Genomic DNA, 19,637 nt, shown 5'->3' with positions numbered 1-19,637 from the left:
AACATTTTAGATGAGCTGACAGCTCTATTCAATAGATGGTAGCTTTGACTCTCGCCTAAATGGGACACTGATATCAGTTTGTTGAAAACCTTAGAAATTATTTAGGATTGTATTTTTTTAGTATTTTCTCTTATCATTCCTACATGCTATGTGCTTATAATTTCTGAATTGGATTTTGTGTTAAACCATTATTGATTTCTATTTATTATTTTGTAGTATCCTATATAACCATGATGAATTCCATGTTATCACTCTTGACCGAAAATAAGCTAAATGGATTTAACTTTCCAAAATGGAATGAGAACATTAATATTGCTCTCATAGGAGAAAGTGCCTTATTTGTGTTAACTGAGCCGTCTCCAGAAGTGCCGGGGGACAATGCAACCAAAGCTGTGAAAGAAAAGTATGAGCATTGGCAGAAAGCTAACGACAAAGCTCTATACTTCATGCTTTCCAGCATGGTTGACACCCTTAAAACTCGGTTTTCTAAAACCGAAAAGGCTGCTGAAGTTATGACGAAGTTAACTGAGCTATTCGGTAAGGCATCTCTTCAGTCTCGCTTGGACGCGACTAAGAAATATATCAATGCATGGATGGAACCCCATCAAAACGTGCGTGATCATGTTCTCCTCATGACAAGTTATTTCCAAGAAGCCCAGGATCATGGTGCTGAAATGGATCACACTACTCAAGTAAGCCTTATCTTGAATAGTCTGACTCCATCATGTCTGCCCTATACATCAAATTATGTCATGAATAAAAAGGACATAGACTTTTATGAGTTAGTCAATGACCTTCAGGCATATAAAAATTTGATTGGAGGCCCCAAGAAGAAAGGGAGTAAGCCTCAAAATTCTGGGAATGGTAATGGGACGGTCAAACCTGAGGCAAATGTTGCCTCTACTTCTAAACCCAAACCTAAGAAGAAGTGGAGAAACACCAAGAAGCATGCCAAAGCCATGAAAAACAAAAAGGCTGCTGCTTCTGGTGATGCACTCAAAGGAAAGTGTTTCTACTGCAATGAGAAAGGTCATTGGAAACCCCAATGTCCTAAACTTCTTGCAAAGAAACAAGGTATTTCTTTCTATAAACTTTAAGAGTTTTAGTGAATTATTATCCAATTGGATTATTGATTCTGGACTAACTTTGTTTATTTGTTTCTTCTTCTTATAGGCCAAGCTACTTGAACTCAGATGCCATCTTAGTGAGTTGGATCGGAAAGCTGGACACAGGGTGAAGATCGTCCAAGATGAAGATGAAGTTCATTTATCTATTTTTGAATTAATTGTTTTAGTTTAAAGACAATTTAGATTTCGAATTTTAGTTAGGGTTTTTTATCCCTATTTTTCTCATATTGTTGCAATACATTTTTTTATTATTAATAATATTTTATTTTCTATTTCAAACAAATTGCAAATTATGAGATTGAGCTTCATTTACTTTATCTTAAACCACAATTACCACATTATATTTATATGTTTGTATGTGTAACTGTTTTTTTATTATTGATACAAATTCTATAATATTTACAACTCTTCATAGCGTAATATTAAATAAACACTAGAAATTATTTCTATGTTTATTAATAATTGTTAATTCTAATACAATTATTAAGAATTTGTTTAATAAAAGGATCTTTTGATCTCATAGGGGTGGAGAAAAATTAAGAAAACTATGCAGTTTAACGATCTTTTATATCTAATGAACTCTGGATTGTATTCAACTCCACATAATCTCTATAACACTTATAGAATCATGATCTTTATAACCTTTAGGGGTAGATCATAATCTCTATATACTTAGGGGTGGAGTTTATCCACAATACCCTATGTAACACATATTTTCTTTAAACATGGAAGTAATATAATGAATTAGCTATTATCAGTATAAATCGTTGATCTTGATTGTATGTTCTAATTAAGTTTTACTGTTGAAGTAAATAATGATACCTATAAAAGTTCTTTGATAATGTATCACACTACCTTAATTGAGTGGGAGAATTTTAAAATTCTGTACCCATCTTCATTAGGTTGACACTTGTGATAGGAACTTAAGAACACTACTAAAAAGCAAATCTAACCATTCATGTGGATAGATATAACTTATCAGAATTATGAGAATAAGATAAAAGAACTCTAGTTCAGTCTATTCGAATGACTTGAGCCAAGAATTCTTAATCCTCATAACATTTTATGGTATTTTTATTTTGATTACTTAATCTTTGGCAAGTATTTTTCACTTCAAATACTAGTCTGCTATGTTGATGATTTAGTCTTAAAAGAAACTTAAAGTTTCAGACTAATACAATAAGTCACAACTAGATAACTCTCCAAACAATAAAGAGGTTAAAAGCATTATTTAACCAGACATCTGCTATTGAGTGGGAGCTATATGAGATGTAATCAAATAAGGAACGTTAGAAGATATTCAAGAAAGATTTATGAAAGTGATCTATATGTTAGATATTAAGGAACTGTATATCAGTTATCCTTGTATCTTCCCCAACTCATTCGAAACTTTGAGATGGTGGTTACTCTGGGGGTGGAGGAGTTATTCTATAATAATTCAAGCTCTACCAGAGAAGATTTATAACTTTGTAAATTTGAAATTACCAGAAAGTTATTTTACTGAAGAAAAGTCTACGCTGTATTATCTCAATTCCATATTTTAGAATACGAGAGATATGTCTTCTGTTTATTCAGGTGTACTTTAAAACAGTAAGGATTTCAATATCCCTTGATGAGTAAAGCATATAGTAAAGGATGTTTCATATTATATTTTATGAACTAGTTCCCAGAAGTTTGGGTGGATTCAAATATACTACACTTGATCTGAAGATCAAGACATCAGATTGATTTATTTGCACAGTTTGTTTTATGTTAGTGCAAGTGGGAGTTTGTTGGGTTTTGTGCCCTAAAAAAACCCTTTACAATCTGATTAGTAATCAATATAAGAAATTTGAAGTGATTTATGTTTGCATGAATTTTACATGCTAATGGTTTAATATGTTTATTACATTTACACACAAAATCTGTTAAGTCCAGATCATATGTTTATTCACAATTACTGTATCGTCAACACAGTGGAATGTGATTGTGATTATATGAATCAAACGACATTCCCTGTTTCATCAGTGTTTTGGATTTACACTGATGTGATAATCAGCGATGATGTGTACTTACACTTGGAGTAAGTGTTATGTTCTTTCCAGAACATTGGTAAAGTATACTAGTTTCGAATGTATGGAGTATACATTGGACTGGACCGATATTGCAACTTAGTTAAGATATTATAAACTTACCGTCATATCTTTCCAAGTCAATATCAGTAGTTGATCTTAAGATTAAAAGAATCTAAATCCTGATATGCTTAGGCTCAACTCAGGAGTACTATTTATGTTCTTTGATTTATTAGTTAAGCCTATTTTTGGGTTAGGGTGATACGTATATTTTGGGAACATGATAGTATGATTGAGTGGGAGTGCTGAACATAAATATGGAATCTATAGCTTCTACTGGTGTATTGAAGTCAAGTGATGATTCCCTTTGAGCTTAGCTAAATAGAAGTAAATGGATGAGCTCTTGTTTAAGTGACTAATTCTTAGATCACTAAACATCATTTACAAGTAGCTAAGTGTTTTAAGGGGCAAAATACGTTGAGGGGTGAGAACGGTAAAATTATCCCATCTCGATGTGAATCATCTATATAGAGGATCTTTGATCACGATAAGAATATAACAATGGTTAAATGAGATAGCATATCTATATCGTGGAACATATAATATGCTCTATATAAGTCTGAGAGTGCAATTCTAAGTTCTAAGAGTGGATTCAACGAAGAATTAATAAGTAGGGATTTACTTAGTAAATTCGGTTCACTTATTGGAAGCTCAGCATATAAATCCATGGTCCCCATTCTAGTTGAGACTATACTTCTTGTAAGACTCAATAATTGATTTGTGATTAATCAATTATAATTCTAAAGTTAGACTATGTCTAATTTGTGAATTTTCACTAAGCAGGGGTGAAATTGTAAAGAAAAGAGATTCTAGGTTTATTTATTAATTAATAGACTTTATATGTCTAATTAATAATTAAATTAAATGACAATATTATTTAATAATCTATTTTACTTATTAAATAATTAGTTTTGGCATTTAATTGGTTAGAATTGGAAAATTGGCGTTTTTGAGAAAATAGAAATAAAAATTGTGAAAACTGCAAAAACCAAGTGAGGCCCATTACACACCTTGGCCGGCCACTTAAGCAAGATTTTTCAATTAATATTTTCATTATTTTAATGCCAAATAATTGCTAACCTAAACCTAGTAGTTGCCTATAAATAGAAAGTGATGGCTCAGTCAAATGACAAGTTTTCAACAAGCTTTCTGTCAAAAAATTATTTTTTCAGAAAAACTGAGCCTTCCCTCTCTCTCTATAGCCGAACTTAACCCTCTCTCTTTTCCTCTTCATAATTTCGAAACCCTCAGTGATAGAGTAGTGCCCACACACAACAAGTGGTACCTCAATCATAGATTGGAAGACTGTGAAGGATCACACACAAAGAGAAGGACATTCGGGCTCAGATCTTGATAATACTCTGCGACAGAAAGGATACAAGGGTTCGAGATCTGAGTGGAAGGAGACATTATTCCGCTGCAACCAATGTAAGGTTCTCTTAACTTTATATGTGTTTATTTATCGTTTTAGAAAGTTCATATTTAGGGTGTTAAACAACATACTTGTGAGTAGATCTAAGATCCTGGTAAAATAAATTCCAACAAATGCGAGCTCGATGATGCCAAGGCTACCGATGCTATCTCTGGTGAATCCACAAAGATTTACCATACAAGGCCTTAACTTGGCTTTTTCGAGCCCCATTTTCTTTAGAGTCTCCTTATAAAGGATATTTACCGAGCTTTCATTGTCTATTAATACTTTCTTGATCCTCTTATCGGAAAGTTCAATGGTTATCACCAGTTGATCGATGTGAGGATACCTCACGTTTTTCTCATCTTCCTCCGTGAATACAACGGGAGGTTCCTTGGTTTTTACCTTCTTGGAAGGTTCTGGGGCAAAGGTCAATTGCCCGTTCTTTATTTCTTTCACATATCTTTTCTGGGTGTTATTGCTTTCCCCGATGTGGCCCTCCTGAAATAACCAAGATGTCCTCTCCTTCCACAGGAATAGGTTGTAACCCCTGATTGTTTGGGTTATTGGGGAGAGTGGGCTGGTTGTAACCCTAGCCCTGTCTTTTCACATACTGTTTAAAATGGCCTCAAGCGATGAGACTTTCTATCTCATTTTTCAATTGGCGACATTCATAGGTCGTATGCCTAATATCTTTATGGAATTTACAATATTTGTTAGGATCTCTTTTGCTTCTCGAATTCCTCATAGGCTCGGGCTTGTCGACGGCCACCTTTTGCTCATGTGCGAGGTAAATATTCTCCCGAGTTTCATTAAGCTCAGTATAAATAGTACACACTCACACATATTTTTCATGCTTTTTTTGTTTCTTTTTATCCTTCGACGATTCCTTAACTCTGTCCTTTCTCTTGGAACCAGCAGCCCCCGAGTTAACAATTCTCTTGGAAACTGTTCCGATTAAAATATTGCTGGGTTTGCCTCCCGAGCTTGTTTTCTATAGATTCATTTCCTTTCGGGCTTCTTCTTTCCAAACAAACACCTGAGCCTTTCGTTGAACTCAGTGATGCTTCTCACGGGACGTCCTTGTAAGTCATCCCACAACTCACCCCCTGCGGTCAATGGATCAGTAGAGATCCCCGCCTGAAGGGCTGTAAGTTGCGTGCTATCATCCAAATTTCTAAACCTGGCCGCAGCCGTGCTTAAACTGTTGGAATTATTTTACCAGGATCTAGATTTACTAACAAGTATGTTTGATTAACATCCTAATATGAATTCTAAAACAATGAAATAAACACATAAGAGTTTAAGAAAACCTTACATTGGGTGCAGCGGAATATTATGACTCCTTCCATTCATATCTCTAGCCCTCAATTCCTTTCTGTAGCAGAGCATAATCAAGATCTGAATCTGGATCTCTTTCTCTCCTTCTTTGATGGTTGATTTTCCATATCTTACATACTATGATTGAGATACCACTTGATGTGTGTGGGCACTACTCATTCACTCAAGGGATTTCGAAATTTAGAGAAGAAAAGAAAGAGGAAAGTGGTGGCTCAGGAATTCACTCTGAAAAAGAATGAGATACAATTGTCTTGGAAACCTAAAGCCTTTACCTTCTATTTATAGAATACCACACAGGGTTAAGGTTGAATTACTTGGCATTTAAAAATTAAAAATAAAATGATAAAAGGAAACAAAGTGGCTGGCCATAGAAAATGGAAACAAGCCTCTCACTTTTGCAACTTTCCTATTTTATCATTCCTAGTTTCCCATTCTCCAAAATTGCCAATTTTCTCATTCAACCACATAAATGTCAAAACTTATTATTTAATAACTATAATTAATTATTAAATAATATATTGTCATTTATTTTATTTATTAATAAAAACTAATCAAAGTTTCCCAATTAATAAATATACCCTTTAAACTCTCTATTTACTGTTTTACCCTTCCTTAGTGAAAATTCATAAAGTAAACATAGTCTAACTTTTAGAATTATAATTGATTAATTAAAATCAATTAACTGAATCTTACAAGCAGTATGGTCTCAACTAGTATGGGGACCATGGGTCTATATAACCGAGCTTCCAATAAGTCGAACTGAATTTACCAAGTAAATTCCCTAACTTATTAATTCCTTGTTGAATCCACACTTAGAACTTGGAATTGCACTCTCAGTCATATAGAACGCTCTATATGCTCTAGGATATAGACACGTCATTAGTTATCCATTGTTATAATCCTAATGTGATCAATGACCCTCTAATAGATGATCTACATTGAAAAGGCACTAAGTTACCGTTACACCTTCAATGTATTTTATCCTTAAAACACTTAGCTCCGTATAAATGATATTTCAGCAAAGTGAAATGAGATCTCCACAATTTATTTCTGTTTGGCCAAGCTTGAAGGATATCATCGTTTCACTTCTAAATTCCTATAGAAGTTATAGATTCCATATTTATGGTAGCGCTCCCACTCAATTATACTATCATGTTCCCAAAAGTAGGCTTAACTAACAAATCAAAGAACATGCATAGTACTCTTGAGATCGAACCTAACCATATCAGGATTAAGGTCATTTGATCTAGGATCAACAGGAGATATTGAATTGAATAGATATTACGGTAAGTTTTAATATATCTAATCAAAGTTCAATATCGTTCCCTTCCGATGTATATTCCATACATCCGATACTGGTAAACTTTGCCAATGTCCTGGAAAGGACATAACACTTTTCCAAGATGTAAGAATACCTATCGCTGATTATACCATGTCAGTCTAAATCCAATGTTCTGAAAAATCAGGGAATAAACTTTTGAACATATAATTAAGATTATATTCCACTGTGCTGACAACACTATAATCTTTAACAAATTCATATGTTTTGGACTTAAAAAGAATTCATACATTATGTGTATGTAATCATGAAATAAATCATGTGAACCATGCAACATAAAATGTTATTTCTGATCTTTATTAATAAGTAAATCTGATTATATTGAAATGGGTTTTATTTAGGGCACAAAACCCAACATAAACGACTTAAGTCTTAAGTGTCTCGCAAGGCTACTGCTTTATATTGGTTAGCGAGGCTGCTTCAGGTTCCCTATCCCTATCAGCCTAAAATTGCTTTTTGAAATCCCTGGACAGCTGCTCCCAGGAAGTTATTGAATGGTGAGTAAACTTGTTAAACCAGCTATTCGCTGCTCCAACCAGCGAGGTGGGAAACAAAATACAGCGTAAATTCTTCGTCATATTACTGGCTCGCATTATTGTGTTAAAGTTATTCAAATTCAATATTGGATCTGTGGTTCCGTCATCAGATGAGACATGCGGGTTTTTGAATCCCAGAGGAAAAGGGGTATTCATAAGGTGATACGGCTCAAGCTCCTCGTCAAAGTCGTATCGAGATAGTTTCCCTAATTCCCCCACTTGATATCTCCTGAACTTGTCCTCTAGCTTGTTTATCCGTAATTGGAATGGATCCTCTTGCTTTGGACCAAGCTGTTGGCGAAGGTCAGGTTTCTTCTGATTCAAGTGCTCTCGCAGATCCAATTGGGAGTAATTACTGGCAGATCTTGTCTTACTCATAGATCGCGTCCTACTCATAGATTTTGTCTTTGAGTGGCTTGCAGATTTACTGGTTCCCATACTTTCTCAATCATTAGCTCCTTGAGTACTTTCTCCTCTTCGAGTTGATCAACTATGGGTTCTGGATCGCCTCGAAGTTACACTTGCTTCTTCATGCTTTGTTCCTTCCTCCCAAGAGTGATTTGTCGTATTTCCCCCATTAGGGTATGTACGAGTCCTCGCTCTATTTGTTTGGGAAGAACATTGGTGATTTCTAGCAGGTGATCTCTGTTCTCCAAGTTGAGTCCCAAGATCCTCCTCATTTTCATGAGGTATTTCTCGTTCATCAATTTCCGGTTGTCTCCCATCTGGCTGTTCATCTTGATTTTCAGGGGGTGTCTCATTTTTCCTAGGTTGTTCTTCCCGGGCCTTTTCCTATCTCCTGGTTCATGAGCCGCGAGGTTTTCCTCGTGGTCTTCTCACTCTAGGTTCAGGTTAATTTTGGGTATTCATCCCTTGTGCTGCCCTGGCCAAGGCTGCCTCACGCTCTAACTCAGCATTTTGACGTTGCGCCTCATCCAGATGGCGTCTCAGGCAGTGACTTTTTGTTTCATAAGTTATTTCTCCCAAAAATTTGGCACCTCCACGATTGAGCTCTTCATCCCTCGTCCTGAGATTTTGACCGTTCCCACACTGAGTTCTCCTCGAGCGTGTTGTCCGCGTACTAGGAGCAATGTCGGGTCAAGTTCTCTGAGAATGTGTGGTCCGTGCACTAGGGCCACCCTTGGGTTGAACCCTCCTGGAACAAATGGTCCTTCTGGACTGTGGGTTGGTAGGTCTTTTGGAGCCCATGGGCTCTTTCCTAGAATGATGATTGGTTTTCTCATGTGGGGTGTTAACATTTTCTGGATTTTCAGCCATGAAGGAGGTTGTTTTTTTATTTTTTTGAAAGAAGGGAGGTTTTTTTTTTAGCTTTTTCATAGAGGCTCTCAATGAAAGCACCAAACTGTTAACGTAGATTTTCGTTAACCAAATTTGAGCCTTACGATAATAATTTCAAACAGAAAAAATAAAAGCTATAGAAAAATAATATATGAACACAGGGTTTTTTTACGTGGTTTTGCAGTTAAAATTCTGCATAGTCCACGAGTCAATCTTATTCAGATTTCTGATTGTGTTTTTTCTTTAGGGCCTCTCTTGCATAAGATTTTTTCGTCCCTCTTTTGAGCTTGTCTACCACTATTTATAATTACATAGTGGATAGTTAATTACAAAGTTGACCAGAATATGTTTACAACAATCATCCCTAAAATCATGGGATTTGAATTACATATCATGTACTGTAAATGAGGTTTATGATTTGAAAATCGTATAGCTGTGATTTTCCTGCTTTTACTAGGTCAAGACAATCGTGTATTAAACACATCTTTAATGGTTGTATCTGGAGATGTCACGACAGAAACTTGGTTATAGTGATCCCAATAGCAAGTTGGGGCCATTCTTTCTTCCGAGGTCGACGATGTAGGTCTGGCGTCGATCATGGTTGTTACTTGTAAAGACTTCTTCTATCTCGCTAGGGTTGTAAGTCGTGTTACCGTTAGTGGGATAAAGCTATGGCAAGTCTTCCCATAGCGAGACGATCATCTCGCTTACTTACTCTTGAGCCGATCTGACTTTTATACTTACTTTGTTCATTGCATGCTAAGGAATTTCATGGTTGATATGTGTCGCTTTCTCCGGTGCCTCGCTATGCATATTTAGCAACATATTGTTTCTCGCTAACACACTAAGTGCCAGTTTGGACATTAATTCATCGCCTAAGACCTTACAGTCAGCGGGTTACAAATATACTCTAATACTTACGTAATTAATGAGTTATTCCATAAAAAGCTATTACACTGACTCACATTCCCTTTATCTTGACACATGTCCTCCAGCCGAATTTCGAGTATAACATAGAGATAAATGGAAGAGCTCTTATTTCAGTGATTATATTAGTTTACTGAAATATCATTTATAGGAAGCCAAGTGTTTTAAGGATAAAATACACTGAGGGGTAAAACAGTAAATTTATCCCTAGTTGATGTAAATCATCTATACAGGATCTTCGATTATTGCGATTAGAACGATGGTTAAATTTTCATAGCGTATCTATATCGATGAACATATAGAGCGTTCTATATAATTGAGAGTGCAATTCCAAATCTATAGTGATGCAAGGAGGAATTAATACGTTAGGGAATTTACTTGGTAAATTCTAGATTTGCTTATTGGTAGCTTGGTTATATAGGCCCATGGTCCCCATACTAGTTCAGACAATACTGCTTCTAAGACTCAGTAAATTGATTTTAATCAATTATAATTCTAAAATTAGACTATGTCTTGTTTATGATTTTTCACTATGCTAGGGCTTAATTGTGAAGAAAAGAGGTTTAAGGGTTTATTTGTTAATTAAGAGACTTTGTTGAGCCTAATTAATAAATATATTAAATGGCAATTTTATTTGATAATTAATTTTAATTATTAAATAAATATTTTTGGCATTTAAGTGGTTGAATTAGAAAATATGGAATTTGTGAAAAGAATAGGATAAATAGTTGAAAAATTGCAAAATTGCAAGTGGTGGGCCCACATCCTATGGTCGGCCACTTAAGCATGATTTTACCATTTATTTATCAATTTTTTAATGCCAAATAATTCAAACCTAAACCTAGAAGGATTCCTATAAATAGATAGTGATGGACTCAAAATTGACAACCTAAGTCACATTAGCCTTCAGTCAAATATTTAGCCCACGCATAGCAAGTTGGTACTCAATCATAGTGTGTAAGACTATGAAGAATCCAATCAACTGAAGGAGAATCGGACTCAGATTTTGGTGATACTCTGCTACAGAAAGAATACAAGAGTTAGAGATCTGAGCGGAAGGAGTCATTTAATTCTGCTGCAACCAATGTAAGGCTTCTTGAACTTTATATGTGTTCAAATTCCATTCTTTTAGAAATTCATATTTAGGATGTTAAATAACATACATGGTAGTAAATCGAGATCCTCGTAAAATAATTCCCAACATTAAGAACGTTCTCATAGGAAGTACGACCGCTGTACCACATGCACTAAAGTACCGACTTCATACTCGTGTTGGTAGGGCCATTGTTGTACTTCCTAGAGTTACTATGTGTTATACCACATGCACTCCGTACCCGCTAGTACTCGTTTTGGTAACATTGTAACTACCCTCAAATACCCTACACTTTACTAACACCTTCATTACTGCAACTAATCCATTGTTAGTAGTGTAAACAAATAATAACTTCCATTCATTCATTCAATAAATATATATATACTTTATGCCAATCTTACCTCATTTTCGTGCTCAGGTGTGCCGGTCAGCCTGAGTGGAATAGCAGCTCGACATTTTACAGGGACCTATATCATAACATTCGTAAAATTGATGAGTGACATGCTAGCTAAAACACTTATCGGGGACTTAAAATCAAAACTAGAAATTTCTTTATCGATGGATAACATGGCAATACCCTAAATATCACAAAAATGGGAAAAACTAGGGTTGGCAAAACTGCCCCAACCGGTAAACCGGTTCCCAACAAGAATTTCAATTTGATGGGGTTTCCTAGGGACCAACTGGTCGACCGGTTGCTACAGGTCCTCCTGAAGCGGAGTTCCGGTTCAGTACAAGAAAACCCAAAATCGACCCCAACACCTCAAATCAACCCCAAAATCTCAAAAGTACCTGTATATACCGTAATGAACCCAATTCAAGCAATAAACCTCATCATTAAACACATAAACTCAATCCACCATTAGAGGGCAGGGTTTGAGTTCTTAAACTCAAACCTTACTTAAACATCACCACAACCAACAAAACTAACCTAATTCAACATAAATAACCTCAATTAAACTTCAGTACACAATATCAAACACTACTAGACAACACAGCAACCAAATACCAAAATTCCAACGCTAATCTCAATTTAAGCTCTAGAAAAATAAAGAGGGAGGTGCTAAAAGGATTTTACCTTGAGTTAGGACACTCAAAACCAATTGAGATCTCACAACTGAAGCTGAGAAATTCAAACCCTAGCTGGTTCCTTAGTGAATTCGAGAGAGAGAGAGAGAGAGAGAGAGAGAGAGAGAGAGAGAGAGAGAGAGAGAGAGAGAGAGAGAGAGAGAGAGAGACAGAGACAGAGACAGAGAGAGAGAGTGTAGTGAGAAAAGGTTGATTTTAGGTTTTTCTAACATTAACCTTAATTAAAATCCTTATTTAATTTGACTATTTCAATAAAATCAAAACCTAATGCTCATATATGACAAAGAAAGCCTTGGCAAAAAGACCTTTTTGCCCCTCTTAACTTAATTTAAAGGTTAATAACTCCCAAGGGTAATTTGGTCATTTCCAAACTCCAAAAATTTTCTGATACTTCCAATACCTAACAATGATACCCCACTACAAAAAACATTCTAAACAATATAAAACGTGACTCTCTAATGGCTCAACGTAACATTCCACTGATACCGAGCTTAAAATACAGAAAATAAGAAATTCATATATATGACATAAATAGCATAATCTGAAACTATATAAATCTCCACAAATACATAAATCATGATTAGTAACTTAATTTCATAATTAAACCCTAATTATTAAATAATTCATCATATTAAAATTAGGTAGTCTTGGTGAAGTAATACGGGAGGAAGAATTCAAGACCAAATGGTATGATCAAACTTGATCTAAGGAAGGCTTATAATACTTTAGAGTGGGATTTTTTTGGAAGAAATGCTTGCAGCCTTGAACTTTCCGAACAAATTTATTCAGCTCATCATGGTTTGTGTCCGTACCCCCAAGTTTAGTATCATGATTAATGGAGCAATTCACAAGTTCTTTGAAGCAAAGCAAGGGCTCCATCAAGGATATCTAATGTCTGCCTTATTGTTTGTTCTTGGTATGGAATACTTATTAGGAATTCTTTCCCGAGTGGGGCTCATGGCAGATTTCAAGTATCATGATAGGTGCTCTGAACTAAAATTGAATCACCTCTGCTTTGTGGACGATGTACTTTTGTTTTGTCATGGTGACTTCAAGTCCATCTACTTCATGTTACAAGGTCTCAAGCTATTTTCAGCTATTTCGGGTTTATTTCCCAATGACCTGAAATCTACATTATACTGTAGTGGAATGGAGGAAGGAGAAGTACAGAGAATATTTGATGCCTCAAGTTTCAGCAAAAGTGATTTACCATTCAAATTTCTAGGCATTCCGATATGTGCTCGAAGACTTTCAGCTTTAGAATGTGAAGGCTTGATAAAGAAAATGGTTTTAAAGATTCGGATATGGGGAACAAGGAAGCTATATTTTGCTGGAAGGGTAACATTGATTAACTCAGTCCTTCTTTCCATACATTCATATTGGGCACAAATAATGATTTTGCCAAATATGGTGTTGAAGAAGATAAATGCCATTTGTAGAGCTTTTTTATGGAAAGGAGAAGCTAAAGCAAATTTTCCTGGTTATGTTGCTTGGGACAAGATGTGCAATTCCAAATCTGAAGGAGGCTTGGGGTTCAGACATACTTTGCATTGGAATACTGCCGCTTTGGGCAAATATGTGTGGGCAATTGCTTCAAAACAAGATAATTTATGGGTTCGGTGGATCCATAGAGTCTATATAAAAGGGGTTGATTGGTGGAGTTAAAAAATTCCTGTAAATGGAAGCTGACATTGGCGACAAATAGCCCAAATCAAAGAGAAATACAAAGCAATGCTGAACTTTTAACAATTTACTACAGGATCTTATAGCATCCAAAAAGGATTCATAGCTTTAAACCCGGAAGTTAATAAAGTACCATGGCATCGAGACGTTTGGAGCCGCTATAATATACCTAAGCACAACTTTATTACCTAGCTGGAAGTCCAAAATTATCTACAAACCAGAGACAGGTTAGTATCCTTTCAAATCTGCCAAGATTCAGCATGTTTATTGTGTGGTTTAGCCATGGAATCGATAAGCCATCTGTTCTTAAAGTGTACATTTAGCAGCCATTGTTTAAGTATTTTGAAAGAATGGCTTGGTTGGAAGGTGAGTGATAAAATGCTCCCTGCTATGCTGCGGTGGATATCTTGAGCAAGCATGTCTAAGTTCAAAAAATATGTACTAAGTGCAACGGTTGCTGCTTTAGTATACCAGATTTGGAAAAATAGAAATGATAGTTTTTGGAATCAAAAAATACAAAGAATAGAGATTTGTGTACAAATTGTGAAGTTCAATATTACAAATAGGATTACAAAAGTCTATTGTAAACGGATTACAAAGGAGGATAGAAAATGGTTTGATGCTCTTTAGCATCTTGTAATTATATAGTTTTGGTTTTGAGTTGGAACAATTGTAAAATGTTGATTGAGATGAGTGAAAACTATACTGAGCTGATTAATAAAAATAAAAAAAAAAATAGGCGGTCTTTACAAATACAATACTTGGTGGGAAATTGATGATTTTTTTTTTCACAAATGGGAATAGTTGTAATGTAGCGCTCATTCAGTGATTTTACTGTGGTAACTGGTTGGATTAATAAGTTTTACATTAATTTTACTTTTAAGTGTGTTTTATAATATACTTATTCTGTATTAGTTGTTGTTGGTTGTAGTTCTTGTAGTATCATTCCGCGATTAGCGAATGGTGTTGCTCATACACTGGAGATTGTGTTTCGACATATGCTTGTCCTCGATTTTTAAATTCTTCTGTAATAGCAGGTTTATCTGAATAAATTTTGCATTTCTTAAAAAAAAAATGTAGCGCTTACCCATATAATTTTGTTTGCTTTGAAATAATGTTTTGCTGGAAGTTTGCTTTGAAATAATTGAGAAACGTAGAAAAAGAGAGAGCCCATCCAAAAAAAAAAAAAAAAAGGGAGAGCTTCAATTATTTGTGGTTAATAATACCCTAAGACAATATAGAAGGAGAATATTTCGAGGAGTGTGTTCATATTATTTGTTTTGTTTTTGTTGTTTTGAATAAAAGTTTTCTCTCGTTATTTTATTTTAAACAAAAAAAAAAATAATTGAGACTAACTCAAGGCAATATTAGAGAGCGCAAAGTAAAAAGATAATTTTAGATGGAGCTAATAAAAAAAATTATTTTCTAAATAATATATTTATTTTTTTGATCCCGCATAATTTTGGTTTTAAAGTATAAATAACTTTCTTTTAATATAAAAATAGGCAACCGATTTTGTGCCCATATGTGCAAAACACGGATCGCAATCCGTGTACGGCAGGTAGGTCCCACGTTAGAATAGTTTTTTTTTTAATTATTTAATTAAGTTGGCAACCGGTTATTCTAGGTTTGTTAACCGGTTGTACAGTTGTTTTTTTAATTAAAAAATAAAAAGGTACAATTAAATTACTGTTCACGTTAGTTAAAGTAAGAAATAGTACAATAGCTTTACTGTTCGTGGCAGTTAATTGTACAAATATACTGTAGGCAGTGGGTCCATGTTGTCGGAGTGGGGTTATTTTGGTATTTTACATCATGTATGTAATTTTGGAGTTGTAGTTGAGTACAAAATATCACGTACCGAGTACATTAATTGTTTATGCATGCTGTTTAGTAAAATTAGTGTACAAAATATCACATACCGAGTACAAAATATCAAGTACAGAGTACGTTCATTTTTGTTTCGTAGTACATTGTTAAGAATAATTTGTTATAAATTATGAAATTATGTGTTGGTATATATTGAGTTTTACGTTGGTGTATTATTTTTATTTTTATTATTGTGTATAAAAAAAATTAATTACTATGGAAATTTTGACCTTATAAGATTGAATTTTCTTGGGTAAAATAATTTATTTGTTCATTAATTATAATTTTGAGATTTGTTGAGATAAATACCTTAAACACGGCAAACATAACATGAAGTATATAAATCTAGAGTTTTTGAAGCAATAATTAGAGTCATAAACCTTAAAACATCAATGGTTAAAAATAGCTAGTTATATATATGAATGACCATAGTATGATTCTTGTGTGGAGGAAGGCGGTTCTGGGAAATACGCGTTGGAGTGTTCATTGAATGAGTCAGTTGTTGGTTGATTGTGTGCAGACTGTTGCCCCTGAGATCCAGTATTCTGTTGACGGTTTGGGCACCGTCGATAATCATGGCCTGATGAGCGACAAATGCGACAATTTCTTGAGTTTCTTGGGATCTACTCCCCGTTCGGTCCTTCCCTTGGATTTTCCGTACCCTTTGTTCTCACAACTTCAGGGTCTTTAATAATGTTGGGGTTGTTACGATATCTTCCAGGTTGTGGCGTCTCTCCTTCTGGATTGGAACTCATCTCAAATTCTTCCTTGAACATTAGAGTTAGCCGTTCAATCTCTTCCTTTGCACGTGTGTACGAATCCTCTTTTTTTGCTGCATAGAAAGTGAAGTTATAAGTTAATGAACTGAGAGATCTAAACCTAGCCATCTCATAAATGTGCTGTTGTTCATGTGCCAGGGGGTTAAAATGTAGGTGGAGATTTGTCTTCGCGGATTTTCTCCATCGCTTCATGAGAAGAGTATTAGGTATTCTTCTCATGTTTAATCTTTTTATTGTAGCCCATAAATGTCTACAAGGGTACCCCTGACTTTCATATAGCATGCAGCTACAGTGTAGTGCTCGTTGGCCTTCACAATAATGAACTCGGTATTGGACTTCCGAATGCTGAAACTTTCCAATGGTGTAGATCTGCCACTCTCCTTCTTGCTCCTGACTTATGACAAAATAATTATTCTCTAAATCAAGCTGCTTAGCAACCTTGTGGTACATAGTTCTTGTGTAGAATTCAGCACATTGGTTGTAGTACGTGGTCAAGCATGTAGGATTAGGTGGGTGAGGTCGAGTGCATATGCTTTTGAAGTCATTTGCAGTCTCATTGTGTCTGAGCTTTGAGACTGTCATATCTATGGTTGTTACAAATTCAGGCAAGCAATAATTCTTCTCTAAAAAATTTTTTAGGGCTGAGTTGATCGATTCGCAACGTTGTGTGGTTCTCATTCCTGCAACGAATGAACCCCTTAAATAAGTTTCTGCCCACTGTTTTCTTATGTCGAATGTTGTTTAGCACCATTCATTATCTGTTAGTTGTTGGGTTTCGACGACGTCTGACCATCTTGCTTCAAAATCCTCCTCCTCGTAGTAGTTGTACATTAGATCTTTAAATCTTTTCAAGAAGATCGGATCTTTAACCTTTTTGGAAGCATTTGTATTGAGATGCCAAGCACATAGACGGTGTGTAACATCAGGCATGTGTTCCATGATGGCCTGTTTCATGGCCACATCTTGGTCAGTAACTACAACATTTGGCTTCTTATCTCCATGGCATTCGAGAAATTTTTGAAGTAGCCAACAATAGGATGGAAGCTTCTCGTGGAGGAGTAGAGCGAACCCGAAGATGCATGTGTTGAAATGGTTGTTTACGCCAATGAGAACAGTTAGAGGCTTATTTTACTCATTTGTCATGTAGGTGGTATCAAACCCTAGTACATCCCCAAAAGCCACATAGTCGACACGTGAGTTTCCATGTGCCCAAAATAAGTTAGCCAATCGATTCTCCTCGTCCACCTGATATACAACAAAGAAATTTGGATCCCTCTCTGCGAGACAATCAAGAAATCCCAACGCTCCTTCCGAGTCCGTCTCTATCTTGTCTTCTCGCTTGGCACCAGCAACCCTATTGTAGACATCTCGAAGTTGACATGGCATTCTCTCGTAACCTCTGCTTTGCAAAGCAACATGAGACATTATGTTGGCAGTTTTAATTCCAACAGAGTTCATCGACCTAACTTGGGCAAGAAATCTATCGGACACTACTCGGTATGATCTCAAAAATTGTACCTCACTTGATGAAGCGAGGTCGTGATTGTGTATTGTGCTGAACTCTTCGCATTTCCAAGTGTTAGACGATTGTGTGAGTAAAATACGTAATGCTGCCTGACATCCGGTTCTAGTGACATCATGAGGTCTCTTTTTTCTTTGTTTTTTCGTTATCGTGATTCTTTTGTAACCCTCGGAACAACAAACCCACTTGCGCATTACAATGACTCCTTGAGAACGTCGTACATCATCTTTTCTTGTGCCGAAACCCATCCGTTTTGCGTACATTTCGTAGAATGCTTCCCATTTTCCCAGTTTGTCGAGACTCTTGCCTAGGACGTCACATATTTGAATCTCATTCACTGGTTTTGTGATGTTTAGCTCTGCTGTTATGCTTTCCCATTCGTAGGTTTGTTCCTCATTCATGTTCTCTGCTTGAGACTCGGCCTCCATATTGTATCTGTTTGAATTAACAATTTAAATGATAAAGTTAATAGGTAAGGAAAGGTTGTCAAGAAAGATAAAAAAAAAGACTTACTGATAAGTAACCAATTGTTCCTTCGACGTTAATGTACTGGAGTATAGTTACAGTGTTCGATTGTTATTGATATCCAAGAATTAGAGATGAAGAGTAAGGGAAAGATAGTGGTGACTCGAGTGAAATTAGATTTTATGAGATTGAATGCCTCATATTGTAGAGTAATATGGGTTGGTGACCACATTTAAGTGTGTAGGGCTGATATTAATGGGCCTTTGAAAAATTGGAAACTCTATTCCACTGTCTTCGTACTTTTGAATAGTGAAATAGTACAATTACATTTACTTTTGAATAAATTAATTGGAAAATAAGGTTATTGTATGAGTTTTGGGTTTAGAAATGTTGTTGAGTTGTATGGGTTGGTGGTAACATTTAAAATTGTTGGGCTTATATGAATGGGCCTTTACCAACCTTGTTTAATGAATTAAACCACTTCGTACGTCAGCAAAGAAGTAATAGTACATTTTTTTATTTGTGGAAAATAAAGATTGAAAAGTAAGGATCTTTTTTTTTTTGGTTAAAGTGATGACATTTTTTAGTAGAAAGGGTAGTTTCTCCCATTTATATATGTTGGGCATTTATATATGTTGGGCTGATATTAATGGGCCCTTCACCTACATCTTCTTATGAATTAAACCATCGTGGTACGTTAGAACAGTACCGTAGTACATTAGGTTTTTTGGAAAAACGGGATTGATGAATAATGTTGACATTTGACCATACTACGTACGCCTACACGTGTATTTAATTGTGTAATTCAGAGATTTAACCACCCCTCTTTTGACACATCAGATGTGCCCAATGGAGTACATCCCAATGGGGTACAGGTAACTAAAAAACGTACTATAGGGTTATTCTCCACGACTTATATAATACACTTGAGACGTTTTCTAATCCAGCATCAAGTTTATAGAGAAATTAACTTGTAATTTAGTTATTAGCATTACATATATCAAGTATGAGTTCAGGTCCACACTGAGTTATTTTCAATGGACCAA

The 19,637-nt window shown here is 35.4% G+C and overlaps 1 protein-coding gene across 1 annotated transcript; it reads right to left on the bottom strand.

Moving 5' to 3' along the window:
* Nucleotides 1–17,345: 17,345 nt before the first annotated feature.
* On the bottom strand, nt 17,346–18,554 carry LOC115695123 (protein FAR1-RELATED SEQUENCE 5-like). Its single transcript, XM_030622214.1, has 2 exons — nt 17,772–18,554; nt 17,346–17,549 (listed from the first exon to the last, which is right to left on the bottom strand). Exons 1-2 carry the CDS (start codon nt 18,552–18,554, stop codon nt 17,346–17,348), a joined length of 987 nt encoding a protein of 328 aa, XP_030478074.1.
* Nucleotides 18,555–19,637: the final 1,083 nt, after the last annotated feature.

Source organism: Cannabis sativa, chromosome 6, assembly GCF_029168945.1.
Source record: "Cannabis sativa cultivar Pink pepper isolate KNU-18-1 chromosome 6, ASM2916894v1, whole genome shotgun sequence".
Taxonomy (NCBI): Eukaryota; Viridiplantae; Streptophyta; class Magnoliopsida; order Rosales; family Cannabaceae; genus Cannabis; species Cannabis sativa.
This window is presented reverse-complemented; position numbering and strand designations above follow the sequence as displayed.